The 22,386-nt window shown below is 42.0% G+C and overlaps 2 protein-coding genes across 2 annotated transcripts in view; one reads left to right on the forward strand and one right to left on the reverse strand.

Annotated features, from left to right (window-relative positions):
• Window positions 1–22,386, forward strand: part of LOC113432332 (uncharacterized) — a 149,987-nt gene that overhangs the window by 43,170 nt on the left and 84,431 nt on the right.
• LOC113427812 (uncharacterized) lies at window positions 6,747–14,261 on the reverse strand. Its single transcript, XM_087953500.1, has 6 exons — window positions 13,855–14,261; window positions 13,005–13,612; window positions 12,641–12,755; window positions 12,457–12,524; window positions 10,458–10,587; window positions 6,747–9,616 (listed from the first exon to the last, which is right to left on the reverse strand). The coding sequence occupies exons 2-6, from the start codon at window positions 13,422–13,424 to the stop codon at window positions 8,307–8,309; spliced, it is 2,043 nt and encodes a 680-aa protein (XP_087809626.1). The 5' UTR covers window positions 13,425–13,612; window positions 13,855–14,261; the 3' UTR covers window positions 6,747–8,306.

Consider the following 22,386-nt stretch of genomic DNA (forward strand, 5'->3'; position numbering starts at 1 on the left):
CATGTGGAGCCGTGCGCAGCTCTCAGCTCTTCCAGCCCTCGCTGCCTCTCCCAAGATGCAGGCAAAGCCTCCGCAGCAGTAGTGCCCTGAGTTGCCTTAGCATCCTCGGTTAGTTAAGAATTGCCCTACCCAGAGAAGGAGGTGCTGGAGGAGGGGGAGGCAGTAGTGGAGAAGCAAGCAACTTAGCGCAACCTCTGCGGCGGCTTTGCCCGCGTTTCTGAGGCTTCGATGTTGGGAGAGGCAGCGAGGGCTGGAAGAGCTGAGAGCTGTGCACGCCTCCGTCTCCCTTTCCTTTCCTGCCTGCACATGGGTGCGGGAGAAGGGGGAAGGAAAGAGAGAGAACCGGGAGCAATTCAAAGCAGAGAACTAATGGGGAGAGCTGACAGCGGGCGCTGGGGGAGGGGACTGTTGTTGCCACCGCCGCCGTGTGTGGGAGCGTGCATCTCAGGGACCTGAGCTGGGAGGCGTGGGAACTGCAAGTGGGAGCGTTCGGTGGTTTTTAAGATCTCCTGGAACGCGGTAGATTGGTGTTTTGTAGGTATCCGTGAAAGAATGAGTTTTGTTTCACCTCCTTTCCTCCCCTGGTAATGCGAGAGACTCTCTCTCTCTCTCTCTCCCTCCCCCAGTGAAGTGCTAAAGCGAGCGAAGTGCCCCCAGGGACACCTTTCTTTGCCTGTCTCCAGGTGAGGGTGGAAGAGCCACCTCCCCCACCCCCACAGCTTTTCCTCGGCTGCAGATCTGAGCTCTCTCAATCCTCCACCTGGCATCTGAAACGCTCTTCTGTCTCTTTGGAAGATGCAGGTGCAGGGAGGCTTCCAGTCCGGAACGTTTTATTTTGTTATCATTAAGCATTTGTGTTGTTATAATTAAATAAGTGTGGGTGTATATAATTTTTATATTAAATATAATTTTTATATATATATAAACCTTGCCAAGATAGTCTCAATCTTACACGGGAAAAGACGCGAACACGCCAAGACCTGCTATATGTGGAGATTTTTTTGTTTGTGAGTGCAGGCTTCCAAATAATTGACAGTCTGGTAGAATCTCCGCACCACAAGCCAGGCAAACACCTGGGCACAAACAGATCCTCCCTGATACCTCCAGCTCAAACACACCCCAACCAGGCACCCAGATGAAACCTAGCTTCCTAATAAATGATAGCCGTCTGTTTACCCAAAGCCAAGCTGCACTAAAAGCCTCCAATACAGGAAACAATGTTTCCAGCCAATCAAGACACAAAAAGAGCCAGAAGATATTAGAAACACCAATCAAGCAGAACACAGCAAACTCCAAGACCAATAAAAAACAGACCAAGACTCCCAACCAATCAGGATGAAGAAAAAAACATTCTGGCACAGCAGTAGGCTAGCCCCAAATTTAAAACTGAAACAGCTTTAAAAGTCTGACTCACAGACGAACACAATACAGAAAACTGATGATGGCAGATGAGATTCTGCCGAAACAACAAAATGTAACTCCAAGTCAATTACACTTCTGTGAAATCAAACTGTCCACTTAGGTAGCAACACTGATTGACAATCAATTTCACATGCTTTTGTGCAAATGGAATAGACAACAGGTGGAAAGCATAGGCAGTTAGCAAGACATCCCCCAATAAATAAGTGGTTCTGCAGGTGGTGACCACAGACTACTTCTCAGTTCCTATGCCTTCTGGCTGATGGTTTGGTCACTTCTGAATGCTGGCGGTGCTTTCACTCTAGTACTAGCATGAGACGTAGTTTACAACCCACACAAGTGGCTCAGGTAGTGCAGCTCATCCAGGATAGCAAATCAATGCGAGCTGTGGCAAGAAGGTTTGGTGTGTCTGTCAGCGTAGTGTCCAGAGCATGGAGGCGCTACCAGGAGACAGGAGGAGGCCATAGGAGGGCAACAACCCAGCATCAGGACCGCTACCTCTGCCTTTGTGCAAGGAGGGACAGGAGGAGCACTGCCAGAGCCCTGCAAAATGACCTCCAGCAGGCCACAAATGTGCATGTGAATGATCAAATGGTCAGAAACAGACTCCATGAGGGTGGTATGAGGGCCCAATGTCCACAGGTGGGGGTTGTGCTTACAGCCCAACACCGTGCAGGACATTTGGCATTTGCCAGAGAACACCAAGATTGGCAAATTTGCCACATGTGCTCTTCACAGATGAAAGCAGGTTCACACTGAGCACATGTGACAGACGTGACAGGGTCTGGAGATGCCGTGGAGAACGTTCTGCTGCCTGCAACATCCTCCAGCATGACCGGTTTGGCAGTGGGTCAGTAATGGTGTGCGGTGGCGTTTCTTTAGGGGGCCTCACAGCCCTCCATGTGCTCGCCAGAGGTAGCCTGACTGCCATTAGGTACCAAGATGAGATCTTCAGACCCCTTGTGAGACCATATGCTGGTGCGGTTGGCCCTGGGTTCCTCCTAATGCAAGACAATGCTCGACCTCATGTGGCTGGAGTGTGTCAGCAGTTCCTGCAAGATGAAGGCATTGATGCTATGGACTGGCCCGCCCGTTCCCCAGACCTGAATCCAATTGAGCACATCTGGGACATCATGTCTCGCTCCATCCACCAACGCCACGTTGCACCACAGACTGTCCAGGAGTTGGGGGATGCTTTAGTCCAGGTGTGGGAGGATATCCCTCACGAGACCATCCGCCACCTCCTCAGGAGCATGCCCAGGCGTTGTAGGGAGGTCATACAGGCATGTGGAGGCCACACACACTACTGAGCCTCATTGTGACTTGTTTTAAGGACATTACATCAAACTTGGATCAGCCTGTAGTGTTTTTTTCCACTTTAATTTTGAGTGTAACTCCAAATCCAGACCTCCATGGGTTGCTACATTTGATTTCCATTGATAATTTTTGTGTGAGTTTGTTGTCAGCACATTCAACTATGTGTTCCCTTTATTTTTTTGAGCAGTGTATGTATGTATGTATATGTATATGTATACATAAAATTTATATTTAATATAAAAAATTATATTAAATATATCAACTTTTGAAAAAAAATTCATATTAGTGGTCCTCGGGATTTAAAAGTATGAATTTGGTGGGCCCTGGGATCCAAAAGGATGGCGACCCCTGCTCCAAAGCGCCTGAAGGTAGAACAAGAATCAATGGGTGGAAACAAATCAAGGAGTAAAGCAACCTAGAACTGAGGAGAAATTTCCTGATGGAACAATTAACCAGTGGAACAACTTGCCTCCAGAAGTTGTGAATGCTCCAACACTGGAAGGTTTTAAGAAGAGATTGGATAACCATTTGCCTGAAGTGGTGTAGGGTTTCTTGCCTAAGCAGAGAGTTGGACTAGAACAGGGGTCCCCAACCACCGGTCCGCGGACCGGTACCGGTCCGTGGAACAAGTCCTACCGGGCTGCTGGTTTGCTGGGCGCCGCCATCTTTTTGATGAAAAAGTGCTTCCGGTGAGCTTTTCCGGGTAGAAAGCTCACCGGAAGCACTTTTTCATCAAAAAAGATGGCGGCGCCAGCGTTTCGTGAGCTTTTCCGGTAGAAAGCCATTTCTACCCGAAAAGCTCACTGGAAGCGCGCGGCGCCGCCATCTTTTTGATGAAAAGTGCTTCCGTGAGGTCACCGGAAGCACTTTTTCATCAAAAAAAGATGGCGGCGCCCAGCTGATGCCGGTACCGGCCCGCGGCGCCCAGCTGATGCCGGTACTGGGCCGTGGCATAAAAAAGGTTGGGGATCACTGGACTAGAAGATCTCCAAGGTCCCTTCCAACTCTTATTCTATTCTTATTGGATAAGAAGCTAAACATCATCCTCAAGGGAAAAACAGTACAGTTGCCTTTTGAAAAAGTATCTGAGACAACTATGACCTGGATGACTGAGTATCTCCACAGCTGTTCCCCATAGTTTAAATTTTTCTTCATTCACCTGGTCCTGCAATTGTTTTTTCTCCCCCCTTTTAAAAAATGTACTCTTTTCATAAAACGATCCTACATTCTTTTTCCAGTGGGGAAAAAAATTGAAATGGCACAGCAGAAATTCTGTAGCCTGGAGGAATATTATAATTGAAAGGAGATTAAAGTTTCAACAATGTACTGTATAGAGGGAATGATGGAATGAGATATTGAATTGCTCCATTGATTATGATAACTGAATTAAAAGTGACAACTGAGAGGATTTATACTTTCAATTGCTCGTGAATTTCCCTTCCCTCCACCTGTCTTTCCTTCCTTCCACTTTCCCAAGTTGGAATACTCAGGAGAGTAAGAACAAAAACAACTCCAGTGTGTGCTGACATTACAAACGCTCAAGCAAAAAGGAAGACTTATGGAAATCAGTGAAGACCAAAACAAAAGAATACGAAATTAAATAAAACTTTTTCAGAAAACTATTTCATTCTCCTGATTTAGCATACATAAATGAAATGGGAATTTTTTTCTGGTATATGAAGATACTAGTTTGAATACCCGTGCTTCGCTATGAAACTTCGTCTGGCTTAGTTTTTGGGGAGGAAAATAAGGGGGGGGACTCTGCCTACCAGCATCCATCGGTATTTATCTGGCTAGCATCCTGTCAGTGTATGAGAGAGTTCATGGCTGTTTGGAAACTGAAACAGTATTTCCTGTGTGACAAGGAGTCAGCAAGGAGTCTCGGTGTGGCTTAGCTCAATTGTTCTGTACTAAAACTGCTTGGTGCTGTGAAACTGAAACTCCTTTGCTTGTGTTTTGCATTTGGAACAGATTTCAGGTGTAGGTGTGGGTGTAGAACTTCTTAGCATCAGAGCATGTTAATAATAATATACAAAATGCTAATGCTCTGATGGTCATTTCAAAAAATCCTTTCTTAGTGAGCACCTAGAAGCCAAGAGGAACATATGTGCCAAATTTCAAGTAGGCTTTACGGTGTTAGGAGGACTAGGAAAAAGTATAAAGTTGACTGAAATAAAATCAAATATCAATGGGGGTTGCTTTCCAGGATTTTAGTTGCATTAAAAAATACTAGCACATAAAAATGATTGCAAAACTTTGGGTGGGGAGCATATTTTAGGGTTTCAGAGGCTACTGCTGGGTTGCAACTTTTTTCAAATATTGTTCATTAATGACTCTCTGGTCAAGCTGCAAAATAAAAAGATATAAAAAAACACTGATTAATTCCATTGTTTTTAAATTGATTTTAATTGCTTTCTCCTCAATTTAAATTTTTTGTTTTGTCCAATGTAGCATATAGTGGTGGGATTCAAATTTTTTTACTACCGGTTCTGTGGGTGTGGATTGGTGGGCGTGGCATGGATTGGTGGGTGTGGCAAGGGAAGGATATACTGCAAAATCCCATTCCCTCCCCACCCCACTAACCTGCTTTCCAGCTCCGTTCTCCTGTGCAGGGCAACCAAAGAAAACCCAGCCGATCAGCTGGGACTCGGGAGGCAGAGAGAAGATGGGGTTGGCAGGGCCAGTCAGAGGTGGGATTGGCTGGTTCTCCGAACTACTCAAAGTTTCTGCTGAAATTTTTCCATTTCTCCAGAACCAGTCCAAACCTGCTGAGTACCACCTCTGGTAGCATCTCTCTTTGTCATTGTCAACTGCAAATGGGATTAAATCTTTTCATACCAACGGAGTCTTCAGTTCTTATTTTGCTTTTTCATGTTTTTTGTTTATTCATGACCTAATAATATCCCCCTTCCCTTAAGTTCTCCAAAGGCCTTAAGCTTCCTAGTCTTATTTCCTGTGATGAATTCTCTACTCAATCACCAAATAAAACGGGTTGTTTTCATGGTGTTCAGATGTTTAGATTAACAGAGTTGGAAGGGACCTTGTAGTTCATCTAGTCTAACCCCCCACCCAAGCAGGAGACCTTTCACCATTTCCAACAAATGGCAGTCCAATCTCTTCTTGAAAGCCTCCAGTGATGAAGGTCTCACAACTTCCAAAGGCAAACTACTTGAGCTTTATATTCGTTTTCAATTTCTTCCATCAATTCGGTTAATTCCATCTTTTCCTGCGGTCACAGATGAGATTCCACTTTCCTCCTCTTCATTTCTCAACCCAGGAGCCTCATGTCTGGAAAATAATTTCTGGAACATCCATGAGTTTCAGCCATTTCTCCATTTTAGAACTGATTTTTATATTTATTTTCAGGAATATTTTCTTTGTCACAAGCTGCTACTTGGCATTTCCAATTATGCTTAGCTGCCAGGTGCCAAACATTTGAGAAGAGCAACTATATATACTGAGTTAAAGAAATAAAACATGACAGAAATCTCTATTTTCCTGAGGGTGGCTTCTCCACCTGTGTCCCCCAGAGTTTCCAAAAACCACAAGATGCAAACTGTGTTTTCAGGAGAGGCTCCTGGTCTCATCTTCTGACTGCCCTGCCATTTCTGACAAGATTTGGCTCATTTTGAGGCCTCTGCAATCTGTGGAGCCTTCAGGGTGGCTATTGAAGGAAGTGAGTCCAGATCCTCAGCAGAGACTTTCTCCATAATTTCATGTTATTTTGATCCCCGTCAATTTCCAAAGATTTCCCTTGATTGATCATTTGCAATGTTAGTACACCGAGTGATTCTCATTCTGATTAGAGTATCCCTAATTTGGGAGGGAGGATCTTTGAATGCTTAAATTATTATAAATCAATGAATACCTGGATTGGCCAGTGGGCTGGCTAGCTATGAGAGCTTAATATGCATCCACATTCCCCTAACACTGTTTTCTCTTAATGAAGAGAATGGTTGTCATGGTTCCAAGTAATGCTCCCAACCAATTCAAGATTCTGAAGCCTTGGCTCCCTTAAAAATCCACTTTATTGGGTACATCATATGGGCATGGTCAAAGTTTAAAACAAACATTGAACAATTCCTGCATTTTTGGTATAAGTAAAGAATAGTTACGTCCACCCCCTCTCATGTCAGAAGTCATCATTTGCTTACTATTGCAAGCAAATGATGAACTTCTCAACACTCCCTCTTACTGTTGCTAGGGCATTCTGATTTGGCCTTTGTTCTCAGGACACTTATCTTTTTATGTCTGGCACATTGGAGAAAACATTCTATATTCCAGAAATCCCCCCTTCCCAATAAGTATGGCAACTAAGAAAAGAAGCAAGAAAAATATGAATTCAGGCGGAGTCATTTTGAGAATTGACACTACTTGTTTTAACACTCCCCGTGTGGATGAAGCTCAGAACAGACACAATGCTACAACTATTCTGCATTTGAAAAAAAGAGTTCAAGTAGTGATTTTTTTACACAATTATGTGAAAAAAGTTGCCATGGCACTGAAAAAATTATAACTGCAAAATAAGTAAACAGTGTGGCCAGGCAGCTGGGAAGGCAAACAAAATTCTGAGAGGTATCACCAGATGTATCACCATCAGCAAAAAAGGAGGTCCTATCCCTCTACATAGGGTTTTAGTGAAACACCATTTGGAATACTGTTGACTTCTGGAGACCTCACTTTAAAAACGTTATTGATAAGATTGTGTGAGTCCAGAGATGGGCAAGATGAGGGAAGGCAAGGGAAAATCACCACAAAGTTAGGACAAAGAACCTATGAGTTGCATTCTTTCATTCAGCATCACTACAACCCCGTTGTCCTTATGGTTTTCTTTCTCGGTTATTACTTGCATTACATAATGTAAAGCAGGGTGTAAAGGCAGATTGTGGCAATAGTAAGAAAAGTTAAGAAAAGCTGAAACAATAGTAAGGGATTTAAGACTAATTGCATTTCTGCCTGCAACTCTGCTCTAGTGGATATACTCATCAGAGGGAGTTTCTCGAAATGATTGAGGAATCTCCACCACTTGAATACTGGCAGCCACACATCACTTCCAGGCCAAGTGATAACCTTAAGCTCCACTGATGCTCATGTTCACTTAAAAACTTCCTACTTAGCAAAAAAGCAAAAAAAAAAAAAAAAAGGATTGAGAATTCAGAATCAAAATCAGAATATACCTGGAACGGAGTTTGGAGCTCTTCTAGTCCAGCTCAAGCAGATCCTACATCATTTCAGACAAGTGACTGTACAGTCTCTTCTTAAAAACGTCCAGTGATGAAGCACCCACAATGTCTAAAGGTAAGCTTTTCCACTGGTTAATTGTCCTTCACTGTAAGGAAATTGCAGGTTGCTTCTCTCCTTGATTAGTTTCCATCCATTGTTTCTTATCTTGCCCATTGGGGCTTTGGAAAAACATTTGACCCTTTCCTCTTTGTGACCGGCTCAGGGGTTGATTTAGCCTTTCATCTTTCTGAGGTCGGTAAAATGAGTAGCCAGATTGCTGGGGACAATATGCTGACTTTCTAAATCTCTTAAGAGTGCCAGAAAGCATTGTGGAGTGACATATAAGTCTAAGTGAAATTGTTATTACTATATAGTTTCTCCTGAGTGTGGATCCTTTTATGAGAAGTAAGACTACGACTCTGAGCAAAGCTCTTTCCACATTCCATGCATTTATATGGCTTCTCCACTGTGTGGATTTTTTTATGGGAAACAAGATAACTGCGCTGAGCAAAGGTCTTTCCACAATTCATGCATTCATATGGTTTTTCAATTGTATGGATTCTTTTATGGGAAGCAAGATAACCACGCTGGGCAAATTTCTTTCCGCATTCTGTACATTCATACGGCTTCTCCCCTGTGTGGATCAACTTATGGGAAATAAGATTACCTCTTTGAGCAAAGGTCTTTCCACACTCCATGCATTTGTACGGCTTCTCCCCTGTGTGGATCTTTTTGTGGATGGTGAGTCTACTGTTCAGAGCAAAGGTCTTTCCACACTCGATGCATTTATACGGCTTTTCTCCAGTGTGGATCTTTTTATGGATAGTGAGGCTCCTGCTCTGAGCAAAGGTCTTTCCACACTCAATGCATTTATATGGCTTTTCTCCTGTGTGGATCTTTTTGTGGATAGTGAGTCTACTGCTCAGAACAAAGGTCTTTCCACACTCCATGCATTTATATGGTTTCTCTCCTGTGTGGAGCTTTTTGTGGATAGTAAGTCCTCTGCTATGAGTAAAGGTTTTCCCACACTGTATGCATTTATACGGCTTTTCCCCTGTGTGGATCATTTTATGGGAAATAAGATGATCTTTTCGAACGAATGTTTTTCCACACTCCAAGCATTTAAATGGCTTTTCCCCCATGTGGATCTTTTTGTGGATAGTAAGTCTACTGCTCAGAGGAAAGGTCTTTCCACACTCCATGCATTTATATGGCTTTTCTCCTGTGTGGATCTTTTTATGAGAAGCAAGATAACTGTGTTTAGCAAAGGTCTTTCCACACTCAATGCATTTATATGGTTTCTCTCCTGTGTGAATCATCATATGGGAAGTAAGATTACCTCTTTGAGCAAAGGTCTTTCCACACTCTGTGCATTTATGTGGCTTCTCCCCTGTGTGTATCCTTGTGTGGACAGTAAGTTTACTGCTCAGAGCAAAGATCTTTCCACACTCCACGCATTTAAATGGTTTCTCTTGTTGGGCAATAAAATCTTGCATCAGAGCACCAGTAGAAGATGAACTATCCTGATTCCAATTATTTGACTGGTTTCTCTCATGGCTTTCTAATTGTATTTGAATTCCAAACTTCTCCATTCCATCTTTAGCATTGATCACTTGGAACAGTTCAAAGGAATCTTGATTCTCCTGCCCCTTGTTACCTTCAAAGCAAAAGAGAAATGAAAATGATACAATGGTGTGATATGGACTTGATGATTTCTATATTCATGAGTCATGAAAGCTTTGAAAATATCTAGAAAAAATCTGTTTCTTAACAATTATCTATATATATACAAATCTCTCTGTTTTGAGTTAATAATCAGGGGAAACATCCAAGGAGGAATTAAGAGATAACTTATGATTTATTGGGGTGGGCTAATTTCAGCACAGACGTGTGAGAACTAAAACAATTTTGAAAAAAGCTCCTTCTTTCCTGGTGTCCCTTGGAGCAGCTGCTCCATGGCATTTGTCTGGCCCTCACTCAGCCTGTTCCTTGATATCAGTGATGAGATTTTGGAGCTAAATTCCTTACTTGAAGCCTCCCTTTGACTTGTAAACAAGAGCAGTAGTGCAAGATCTCAGGCTATTAATCTTGTATGATCTCGTACTGCAGTACTTTAGGGCTGTATTCTTTTAAGAAGTGAGGACTGCATGAGAACCAGGGCAAAAATCTTTCAAACCGAAGTGGCCTACTGTCTGTTTGAAAAGCATTTTGCTCTGGATCTCGTGCAGGCCTTGGTTAGCAGAGTACTAAAGGATACATAAAAGCACTATTCTTTTCAGCTTCCACAGATAAGTTGAAAGAAAAATGGAAAAATACACACAAGAAAAGGCACAGAAAGCAACTAAGACATCACTGTTTCCTTCCTTAGAGTACGAGAAGGCCAGATCCTTTTGTTCTCCCTCCCAGGAGACAATATCTGAATAGTGGTTTTTTAAAATAAAAAACTAACTATAATTTGTCTTCTTGAACTCTCTGATTGGGGACTAGAAAACTCTTACCCATAGAGACCACATTCCTATGGTTTTCAAGCATGACTTCTGAATGCAGCGCTTTCTGGTCAGGATCCAGATGAGACCATTCCTCCTCAGAGAAATACACAGCCACCTCATCGAAGGACACAAGTCTCTCCTGAACACCGAAAAAAGAACATAATAAAAACAAGGACAAATAGCCTGAAAAACAGCTTCTATCCCAGGGCAGTAGCTCTTTTGAATCCTGCTGTGTAGTGCAGTGTTGGTATGGTGTCAGAGGTTTTTGGTTCAATGTGTGAAAGGTGAAGGATGTGTGTTTGTGTTTATTTTCATGGTCATGGTCATGATGTGCACTGAAGATGGTATTTGATTTCGTTGTAGAGGTGCAATGACAATAAAGTAAAGTAAACTAAATAAGAGGATTCTCAAGATCTGTTCATCTTCATCAATGATTTAGACAACAGGATAAAAGGGGAACTCATCAAATTTGCAGACAAGACCAAATTGACAGGAATACCAACACTCCAGAAGATAAGCTTGAGATATAGAAGGATCCACAGATTTGGCCCCAGGTAACAAAATGAAGTCAACCGTGAGAAATGTAAGTTTATACATTTAGGAAAGAAAAATCAAATGCATGGTCATAGAATAAGTGATACCTGGCTTAACAATAGAAAGTGGAATGGGGATCGTGGAATCATAGAGGACAATCACTTAAGCATGAATCAGAAATATAACCCCAACCCAATCATAAGCTGCATTAAGAGGGGGGTAGAATCAAGGTCACATGAAGTGTTAGTACCACTTTATAATGCCTTGGTAAGACCATACTTGGAATATTGCACCCAGTTTTGTTTGCCATATGTTAAAAGATCTTGAGACTCTAGAAAGAGTGTAGAGGACAGCAACAGGAATTATTAGTGGACTGGACACTGAAACATAAAGAACAGTTGCTGGAATTAGGTATGTCTAGTTTAATGAAAAGAAGGACTAGGGGTGACATGATAGCAGTGTTGCAATACGTAAGGGGCTGCCACAAAAAAGAAGTGAATGACTTGCCTCAGAAATAATGCTCCAACACTAGAGTTGTTTATGAATAAATTGTACAGCTATTTATCTGAAATGTTATAGGGCTTCCTGTCTGAGCAGCGGGCTGGATTAGAAGACCTCCAAGATCCCTACCAACTCTGTTATTCTATTCTATTGTTCCCAAATTCCCAAAGCAAAGATGTGCACCAAGTTAAATGGCTGTGCATCACACAAGTCCTCATTTTAGGTGATAAATATTTTAAGTGAAGAAATATTTGGGGAAGTTTTATCAGGTTGATTGATTCTGCAAAACTTTCAGTGCCTTTCAGTAAAGTAATCCCACTTCTGGATCAACTGATCTATCGCTCTATGTAGTCTGAGCCATTGGCTGAAAGGAAGAAAACAAAGAAGAAAAAATTCCCTGGGAAAGTAATTTCTCAGCCTTTCCAAAGTGGGAATATTTGCTCTCCTAATCGAGGCACAAATCAGAGGATTGGAAATTATTTTGTAGCCCAAAGTACCTTGATTACATGTTCTAGTGGCCATTCTTTTTGGATTTAAACAGTCTGTTTTATTTTTTAATATGATTTGATGATTTTTTGAACTACTGGTTATAAATAAAGGGTTTTTAAAAATCGTAATGTGGCCATGTGAGTATTTAGTTATTTTTCATTAGCCTTGCACAATTAAAGTAAAAGAATTACAAAAAGAATGGGTCTCTAGCAGTTCCTGCCACTGTGTTACGTTTATTCCTATTTCTTGAAGGATTTTTTAAAACTTGCTTGTTGTAAACTCAAAGTTGGAGGAGAACTTAGTAGAGCAAGATAACAAGAGGAAGCTATGCTAGTCAACAGCAACTTGAATCAACTATTCTGCTCTCCATGTTGTAGAAGAACACAAAAGTAACCCAGTACAAACAAGGGGGGAAATAGGAGAGAGCACTGCAGCCGTTCACTTCCTGAGGGAAGAATACAAATATAACTTTTCCCTTTCTTACTTGATTTGGAGATTCAGCCGCTGTTTTATCTCTGTCAGAAAAACCAGAAAGCTGTATTCTTTTTCTCTCTGTAAAGAATAAATAATTTCAAAATGCATATTTAACAAAATAGGAGGAGGTATTCTATAGACAAGAAGAGAGATCGAAGGTAAAACAGATGGGGACTCGGAGGATCTTCCATTACCTCCTGAGGGGTCCTGACTTTGGTCTTCCCAAGGGATACTCCTGAAAAATAGCTCCTGAGGGGGATTTGATGGGTTCTTCTTTCCCTCAGGATTTCTGATCTCCACAGTGCAGCCCTTCAAATAGGAGGAAGGAAGGAAGAAGCAAAATTAATGTACATAACACAAAATAAAGTGGATTCTTATATTCGGAAAACAACCTCAAAGCCCCCAATATCCAACCCTATGGTTGAGTGAGAAAACAATGGAACAATGTTGTTCATGGAACATCGCCACATATTATGAATGTCAGAGAAGGTTGGAAATAAGGGGTGAAATATTCAAACACATTTTCTATTCCCTTTTGAGCTCCCTAAAGTCTCTCACCTGCAACTGGACCTGCTCATTCTGTTCCTTCACCTGGCTCAGGAGGAAGCCTTCAGCCAGGGCCACCGCCTGGGAGCTGGTCTCTGCTCCACACTCCCGCACCCAGCCCCCCATCTCTGGAGGTAGGATAGCCAGGAATTGCTCCAGAATAACCAGGTCCAGCATCTGAGCTTTGGTGTGCTTTTCTGGTTTCAGCCATCGCCTACATAAGTTATGGAGTCGGCTGCAAAGTCCTCGGGGACCCTCAGCGTCCTGGTATTGGAGGCTCCTGAAGCTGCAAGGCTGGACTTCTGAAGGGAGGATAGATTCCTTTTCCAGGATCTTCTGCCCAGTTCTTGTCTGGAGCTTCCCACCTGTCCCAGGCTGAACAGCTGAAGGGCCTTTTCTGCTTCCCTCCTTTGCAAAAGGTTGTGTCTCCATCCTTTCTCTTTCCTGTAGAGCAACTCCAAATGGGTCCAAGGACTCTTGTGGATCTCCAGATGCTTTTTCCTTCACAGGATCATTTCTAGTGCCTCAGGACTGATCCCTGCAAGTTATTCTGCTCTTTTCCTCCCCCAAGAAAAATGTTTTGCCTTGCAAAGATTTGAAATGGCTTCGAGTTTCGGTATCTGAAATGGAAAGAAAAATCAACGCCAAGAATTAGAAAGTAGAATTTATTCACCCAACCTGCATGGAGCCCCAAATGGGTCATCCCAGCTCAGGGCCCAGGTCCCCTCCGAGCAGAGCCGGGAAGGAGGCAGCTGGAGAGGCCGCCCCGCTTCTCTCCCCTTCTGGAGACAGGATCGAAACCTGCCTCCTCCTCGCCCGGCTTCTCTCCTCTCCTCTCTTGCTGGACCTCCGCAAAACCGACCTTCCTCTCCCCCTACTCAGGCTCTTCCCCAGACACGGGCGAGAAGGGATCCCCGGATCCCTGCTGCCTTCCTGGCATCCCGTTTCTTCCGCTTCCCCCTGCAGGGAGAAGGCGCCTGTGGAGCATGGGACCCGGGATGGAAGCCGTAGGAGGGTCTCTCCTTCCTCCGCCTCCCTTGCCCGGGAAGAGCCCCCTGCTCATCCGGGAAACGCCTGGATCTCCCCCACGTCAGACTCTCCAGCAGCATCTCCTGCGGAGCCCCAGGGGTTAAGGAGAGCGAGGCGTCATAGAGAGGCAAGCTTTTGTAATCACACTTCCTTTGCATCCTCCTCTGGAAAGCCAGCTGTGACGTTCGCCCTCCGGTGGACCAGTTGGGAGCACCTGGTGTTCCTTACTTTGGCAGGAGGAGCCTCTAAATGGTTGCAGAAAGGACGGGAAAGAGGAGTCTGTCTGAGGGGAAATGAGAGGGCGGTGATGATGGGCTTGGGAGTAGGAGGAAAGATCCCTGTCAATGGTTCCCTGACTGTCATGGCAACCCTGAACAAAAAGAAAAAGAGTTCCAAAATGGAGGAAAAGCTGAAACCTCTGGATATTCACAAAATTTTACCTCATAAGGAGGCTCATTAATTGAGAAATGAAGAGGGGAAAGGGGCGTTACATCTCTGGCTGGATAAAAGTTGGAATTACAAAGTTAAGAAAGGAAGATTGTGAAAAAGGAATATAAATGTAAACTATGATGGGGAAAAAAAAACATTTTTACATAGGGGTTGAGTAGGAAGTTTACTACAGCACCTTATAGAATTAACGCCAAAAATGATGTCCTTATTTATCATCATGGGGGATTGGAATGCTAAATTAGGAAGCCAAAAGATAATTGGAATAATAGGCAAGTTTGACCTTGGAGTACAAAATGAAGCAGGGCACAGGCTGACAGAATTTTGTCAAGAGAATACGATGGTCATGGCAAACACTCTTCCAACAACCCAAGAGATGACTCTACATATGGACACCACCAGACGGTCAACACAGAAATCAGATTGACTTTGTGTTTTGCAGCCAAGATGGAGAAGCTTTATACAGTCAGTAAAAACAACACCAGGAGCTGACTGTGGCTCAGATCATGACCTTCTCATTGCAAAATTTAGGCTTAAATTGAAGAAAGTACGGAAAAGCACTGGGCCACTCAAGTATGAACTAAATCATACCCCTGATGATTATACAGTAGAGGTGACAAATAGATTTAAGAAATTATATCCAACAGACAAGAGTGCCTGAAGAATTATGGATGTAAGTTCGCAACATTGTACAAGAGGTAGCAACTAAAACCATCCCAAAGAAAAAGAAATGCAAGGAAGCAAAATTGCTGTCTGAGGAAACTGCAAATAGCTGAGGAAAGAAGGGAAGGGAAAGGCAAGGGAGAAAGAGAAAGATACACCCAATTGAATGCAGAATTTCAGAGAATATCTAGAAGTGATACCTTCTTAAATGAACAGTGCAAAGAAATAGAAGAAAACAATAGAATAGGGAGAACCAGAGATCTCTTTAGGAAAATTGGAGATATTGGAGAACGTTTCATGCAAAGATGGGCATGATGAAAGACCAAAATGGCAGGGACCTAACAGAGGCAGAAGAGATTAAGAAGAGGTGGCAAATTACACAGAAGAACTATACAAGAACAAGTTTAACGTCACTGATAACCATAGAATCTGAAGTCAAATGGATCTTAGGAAATCTGAACACAAACAAAGCTAGTGGAGGTGACAGTATTCCAGCTGAACTATTCAAAATCTTAAAAGGCGATGCAGTAAAAGTGCTACACTCAATTTGCCAGCAAATGTGGAAAACTCAACAGTGGCCACAGGATTGGAAAAGGTCAGTTTACATTCCAATTCCAAAGGAGGGCAATGCCAAAGAATGTTCAAATTACCGCATCATTGCACTCATTTCACATGCTAGCAAAGTTATGCTCAAAATCCTACAAGCTAGGCTCCAGCAGTATGTGGATTGAGAACTCCCAGAAGTACAGGCAGGATTTTGAAGAGGCAGAGGAACTAGAGATCAAATTGCCAAAATATGCTGGATCACGGAGAAAGCTAGGGAATTCCAGAAAAACATCTACTTCTGCTTCATTGACTATGCTAAAGCCTTTGATTGTGTGGATCACAACAAATTGTGGCAAGTCCTTAAAGAGATGGGAATATCAGACCATCTTATTTGTCTCCTGAGAAACGTATATGCAGGTCAAGAAGCAACAGTGAGAACTGGACATGGAACCACTGATTGGTTCAAAATTGGGAAAGGAGTTCAGCAAGGTGGTATACTGTCACCCTGCCTATTTAACTTATATGCAGAGAACATAATGAGAAAGGTGGAGCTAAATGAATCAAAACTTGGAATTAAGATTGCTGGGAGAAATATCAACAACCTCAGATATGCAGGGGAATGAAAAGAGCCTCTTGATGCAGGTGAAGGAAAGCACAAAAGTTGGCTTGAAACTCAACATTAAGAAAATGATCACATCGTGAAATGCGTAGAGGAGGTGGTGTTGCTATCTTCTATAAAAAGTCCTTACATCTAAAAAACATCTAAGTTACCAAGGAGCTTGCTATTCCTGAGACCATCATCTGTGAACTGTCCTTAAATATCACATTTAGCAGACTTCCGGTTTGTCGGCTTCGCCAGCGGCAGGGATTCGCGATCCTGCGCGATCCCTGCGGCGCTAGCCGTCTTGGTGCCTCCGACCCTGACGGATCTGGAGGCTAAGGCTGCCCCGCAGAGGCAGCCGAAGATAGGGGGGATCCGGAGAGGGGTTTGGGGGTGTTGCAGACCCCCTTCCCAGCTGGCTAAACCCCCTTTTCTCAAGGCGGTTGAGTGGTGGTCGTAATGGCCGCCACAAAGAAGCCGGCAGCTGGGTAAGACTGAGCAGGAGGAAGAGGGGAGAAAGTTTCTAAGAGAAAGTTTTTTGGCTGACCCAGGACTTTAAGAGATGCCTAATCCTGAAAACTATGACTTCTTGAACGATACTTTGTTTCCAGAGGAGAATTTCAAGCGGCAAAATTGAGGTGCTGAAAGGGAAAGTTTACTCTCCTTCCCTATGGAATCAACAAATGGCCATTGAGAAACCTGTCTTTTGTTTATCAAAGGTAAAAACTTGGCTTCTTGTTATAAGTGGGAAGGGAGAGGACAAAAAAATATTAAGATCTTGCTGGAGGAGATGCCTGGAAGATTTTGAGACTGGAAATTAATTGCAACAAGGCTCTAAAATACAGATTGGGCTTTTTTTCTTTTCCTTTTTATTGATACCACCCCAGGAAGAGAAAGTGAGAACTTTGTGCTTTGTTTGGACTGATGTCTCTGGGACTTTGGGGAATTGTTCTAACTTTTGAAACATTTTGGTTGCTTTAAGAAGAAGAACAAAGAAAAGATTTACAATGGCTTTATCTGTTGATGAACTTAAGAATATGGAAAAATAAAGAAAGAACGTAAGGACGCTGTGAAGGAAGCCTTCTTTTTTTAGAAATGGCGCTTGCTATTTATCAGCAAACACAACAACAGATGGAGGAAATAGAAGAAGAAGAAGAAGAAGAAGAAGAAGAAGAAGAAGAAGAAGAAGAAGAAGAAGAAGAAGAAGAAGAAGAAGAAGAAGAAGAAGAAGAAGAAGAAGAAGAAGAAGAAGAAGAAGAAGAAGAAGAAGAAGAAGAAGAAGATGCCATCTTCAATGAATCTAAAAATTTAATTAAGAGAGAAAGGAGAAAGAGAGGAAGGAAAATGAAGGACTTAAGACTTAAAAAAACACTCAAGAAAGAGAAAAATAAGATGCAAAATCAACACAATGTTACTAAGCAAAAGAAAAAAGGAATACAACAGAGAGGGGAAGCTAAAAAGGCGGAGATTATTAGAGGGGGAGGTAAAAAGGCCAGATGGGATAAGAAAGGAAGGGAAAAGTGGGGGGGGAAGCCACAAAGGTATGAAACTAGATGGGAAAAAAGGAATTTTTTTCAGGGATAAAGGGTGATGTATAATTTCTTTAAAAAAGAAGATTCTGCAAGGTACATACATAAGATGGCATTGTAGTATTTGTATTAGAAATAGAAAATTAGAATGTTATAAGAATTAATAAAAGATTAAAATATTGAAATGTTTAGTAATGATAGGCTTTAAAATTTAACAAAATATTAAAAGGAATGTTTAAAATATTAAGTTTAATTAAAGAGTTTAATTGTGTTGATTTTACTATAAACTTATTATTCTAGCATTTGTTTTTTGAAATTGATGGAATGTTTAGATTTATTATCTAATTATATTAATTATTTTGGACTTATTATTATTTTTTCTCTTTTTAAAAGTTAGCAGGTAGAATGTACTAAGCAGAATCAGATTGGGTACTAGGTGTTATTTTAAATATTAATTTAGGGGGAGGATAGAAAGGCATCATACTCTGATCAGTGATTTCAGGAGAAATCCTTTTTTTTTTTTTTGTTATTGTAGGGAATGAGATAAATGGATAATTCGTAAAGAATGGACAAAAAATACAAATATAATGATTTAAATTAAAATGAATTAAATAAAATAGAATTAAGAAGAATGAAAAGCGGGGAGAAGTTATATAGAAGATATAGAATGGTAAATAAGATAGGTAATGGTATATAAGATGAGCACGAATTTAATTGAGTCCATACAAAGAGAGGTAATCTGGGGCCAAACTACTTTCTTAAAAGAAGTTTTATATTTTTGTGTTTTGTGTGTTCATGTTTGTTTGAGAATTAATAAAACCTCGGAGGAATGTTCGATGAGAATAATGGTAATCAAGTCAGAGAGAAATGTAGATGATGATTATAAATTGGATAAAGATAGAAAATAACAATAATAATAATGAAATTGAATACGAAAAGAGAAATAATGAGAAATTTGCTAAGGGATATTTATATGTCCATATGGAAATGGTGTAAAACAGAATTATGTTGTATAAAATAATATTTTACTTGACTTGTAAAATTAATAATGGAAAGAGGTTTTATGTATTCAATGGTTAATGATGGTTTGTTTGTCTTTAAAATTAATAAAATTTGTTTCAAAAAAAAATCACATTTAGATTCTTACTATGTTACAGAGCACCTGATTATGACATCGAACATGTAAACAAGCTAAATTCACTACTAACATGGGCAACATCCACGCTTTTATCTTTCTTGGTGACTTCAATCTACCTCATATTAACTGGACCCTAAACAAATGTACAACTGAACCCATACATGCAACCTTCTGCAATGCTCTTACAAATCTGGGACTGGAACAACTAGTAACCAATAATACTAGACTTAACAACTGCCTCAATCTCATCTTCTGCAATAGTTTGAATTTAATTTATGGAATACAAACTAAAGAATCCTTCTCCAACAGTGACCACAATATGATTGACTTTTGTCTCAACATACGCCCACACAAAAATTATCACAATGACGTAATCCCCAATTATAACTTCAAAAAAGGCAACCATGATCTTATAGACAACGATCTCTCATCCTTTGATTGGCAATCTCTATTCACTGGATGCAATACTGTTAAAGACCATTACAACATATTTTTACTTGAAGTCAAAAGAGTCATCAAACTATATGTACCAATAACAACTCCCCAAACAAAACAAAAAACAGATTACCCATAACAATAAGGAAACTTCAATCCAAAAAGAGATCACTCTGGCGGAAAAAGAAATCTGGTCACGTTGCCAACTTCAAAAGCCGATACAAAAATGTATGCCACCAGATAAAGACTGAATGCACCAATTATCACATTAAACAAGAGGAAAACCTACGTACCAATTCCACCCACGCTTTTTACAATTTTGTAAACAACAAACTAAAACACTCAAGGTCCATCCCACCCCTGATAGGACCTAATGGTAAAGACTGCAACGACACTTGGAACTGAACCTAGATAGACATTTCTTTCAACAGAAGCTTAAGCTCTTTGGAGAATTTAAGGCAGGGATATATCATTAGACCATAAATGAAAAGGGAAAATGAAAATATTCAACCACATTTGTGGTTCATATTCATATTAAGAGCAACTGTGTTCTCTTCGCCGATGATGTAAAGCTATTGAACACCACTGACAATACTGCTACCCTTCAAAAAGACCTCAACTATGTATCAGAATGGTCAAACAAATGGCAACTTCAAATCTCAACAAATAAATGCTCTGTCTTACATATTGGCAAAAAAAATCAGAAAATAAAATACAAGCTAATAGTCAAGACCTTGTTGATGATCCAAACTCTTGTCAAGGACCTTGGAGTACTCATCTCTAATGATCTAAGTGCTAGAGCCCACTGTAACTACATAGACAAAAAGGCATTAAGAGTTGTTAACCTAATGCTGCATAGCTTTTTCTCTGGTAATATCACACTACTAACTAGAGCATGCAAAACATTTGCTAGACCAATACTTGAATACAACTCATCAGCCTGGAACCTGCATTATGTATCTGATATTGATAGTTGAGAAAGTCCAGACATATTTCACAAGAAGAGTTCTCCACTCCTCTACTCGTTGCAGGAAAATATTTGAGAGTGAAATTAAATCGTTTAAAGCAGTGATCCCCAACCTTTTTGACGCCGCGGCCCGGTACCGGCATCAGCTGGGCGCCGCGGCCCGGTACCGGCATCAGCTGGCCGCCGCCATCTTTTTTTGATGAAAACGTGCTTCCGGTGAGCTTTCTACCCGGAAAAGCTCACCGGAAGCACTTTTTCATGAAAAAAAGATGGCGGCGCCCAGCAAGCCAGCGGCCCGGTAGGAGTTGTTCCACGGACCGGTACTGGTCCACGGACCGGTGGTTGGGGACCCCTGGTTTAAAGTATTGAGCCCACCTTGCTTGTTTTTCAGAGAGTTTCTGTGGATTTCTCAGGACTTCCAGATTTTTGTGATCAGTCTATACTTCAAAGGGGATTTGGTTTCCTTCCAGGAAATGTCTCCATGTGAGCATTGCCCACCGCACAGCATATGCCTCTTTCTCCCATATGGCCCATCTTTGCTTGGTTTCCATCAGTTTCTTGGATGTATAAGTGCATGGTTGTAATTGTCCACTTCTATTCTTTTGGAGGAGAGGTGGGCTAACATGTCCTTCATGAGGGGGAGTGGATACATATTCTCTATGCAAATCATGTTTAATTTTTTGTAATTAACACACAAGCGTACGGAGCCATCTTTCTTTTTGCGGAATAACACTGGGGCAGCTATTTTTGGTCGGGCGAGTTTGATGAAACCCCTTTTTAAATTTTTGTCGATAAATCCTCTGAGTTCTTTTAGTTTTCTGGGAGACATGTAGTACATTTGTGGTTTTGGAAGTTTAGCCCCTGATAGGATTTCGATAGCGCAGTCTGTGGCGCGATGGGGTGGGAGTTCATCACAAGCTTCCTCGCTAAATACTTGGGCCAGATCCTGGTACTCATTGGGGATTTTAATGGGTTCAGCTAACTGTCCCGTCATGGCTGACTCTCTGTTCCTTTCCTTTCCTCTGAGCTATTTGCAAATACTATGTCTCTCTGGAATTGTACGGTTCCTCTCCTCCAATTTATTTTGGATTCCATTTCCACAGCCATGTGAGACCTAGGACTAGCGGCTTTTCCATTCCTGGGGCTACAATGAATGTGAGCATCTCACTATGGTTCCCTAGTCTTATTTTCAATGGTTCTGTGGTAAACATAGCTGGCTCCCCCCCCCCCCGCTATAATTCTAATTGGCAGAAAGCGATGGGATTTTCCATTTCTTTCAGTTGGATCCCCAATTTCTCTGCAAGGGAGGGATTTATTAGGTATCGGGTGCATCCTGAATCCAGCAATGCTGCAACTTCCTCCCCCATCCCTTGGCTGGAGATAAACTGTCTTCAGGATAGAGTAATTGATTCAATTGGGTTGCTTACCAGCGGGTCGTCTTCCAGATCGTTTTTGGACTGGCTCAGGTCCCCTCGGAGTGTTTGGGTTCTTCCTTTGGGTTGCGGGGGGGGGGGTGGAATCCCACAGCTACTCAGCCTCTCAGGCCAGTCTCCTTTCCTTGAGGGCTGGATGTTCCAGGTTTCCCCCCATGGGTGGTCTGGCTTTCTGGCAGGGGTTTTCAAGTGGAATTCTGCTGCGTGGTGTCCCTCCTTTCCACACTTAAATCAACCAGACATTCTTGGAGTCATGGTGGTTTGGGGTTTGAAAATTTCCCATTTCCCCAGGGGTAGGGATCTTTTCCAAAACTTGCCACTGCGGTATCGGTTACGAGTCATGTCTATCTGCCTCCTCTGCTATCATGTACCATTCATGCAGGAGGTTTGGGGCCCCATGGGCCAGGCAGGCAGTGTATAGGTCGTCATTTAGTCCATCTTTGAACCAACAGACTAGAATATCCTCTGGCCAGTCGACTCAGCCGGCCAGGTCATGAAATTCATTGGTGTATTGGGCTACCAGGAGACAGTCTTGCTTTACGACTCTGATGTGGGCTTTTCTATCAGCAAGTGGGTCTTCGAAGTGGTGGCATAGAGCTGTCATGA

This window comes from Notechis scutatus, chromosome 2 (genome assembly GCF_049901735.1).
Source record: "Notechis scutatus isolate UNSWTSFEM ecotype Mainland chromosome 2, rNotScu1.2, whole genome shotgun sequence".
Classification (NCBI taxonomy): Eukaryota; Metazoa; Chordata; class Lepidosauria; order Squamata; family Elapidae; genus Notechis; species Notechis scutatus.

Excerpts from the sequence above, each read along its gene's own strand:
- LOC113427812 (XM_087953500.1), bottom strand. The coding sequence starts at position 13,424 with ATGGAGACACAACCTTTTGCAAAGGAGGGAAGCAGAAAAGGCCCTTCA. Across the intron at positions 10,588-12,456 it reads CGGCTGAATCTCCAAATCAA|GAGAGACTTGTGTCCTTCGA; the intron begins GTAAGAAAGGGA and ends TTCGGTGTTCAG. Across the intron at positions 9,617-10,457 it reads TAGGAATGTGGTCTCTATGG|GTAACAAGGGGCAGGAGAAT; the intron begins GTAAGAGTTTTC and ends TTTGCTTTGAAG.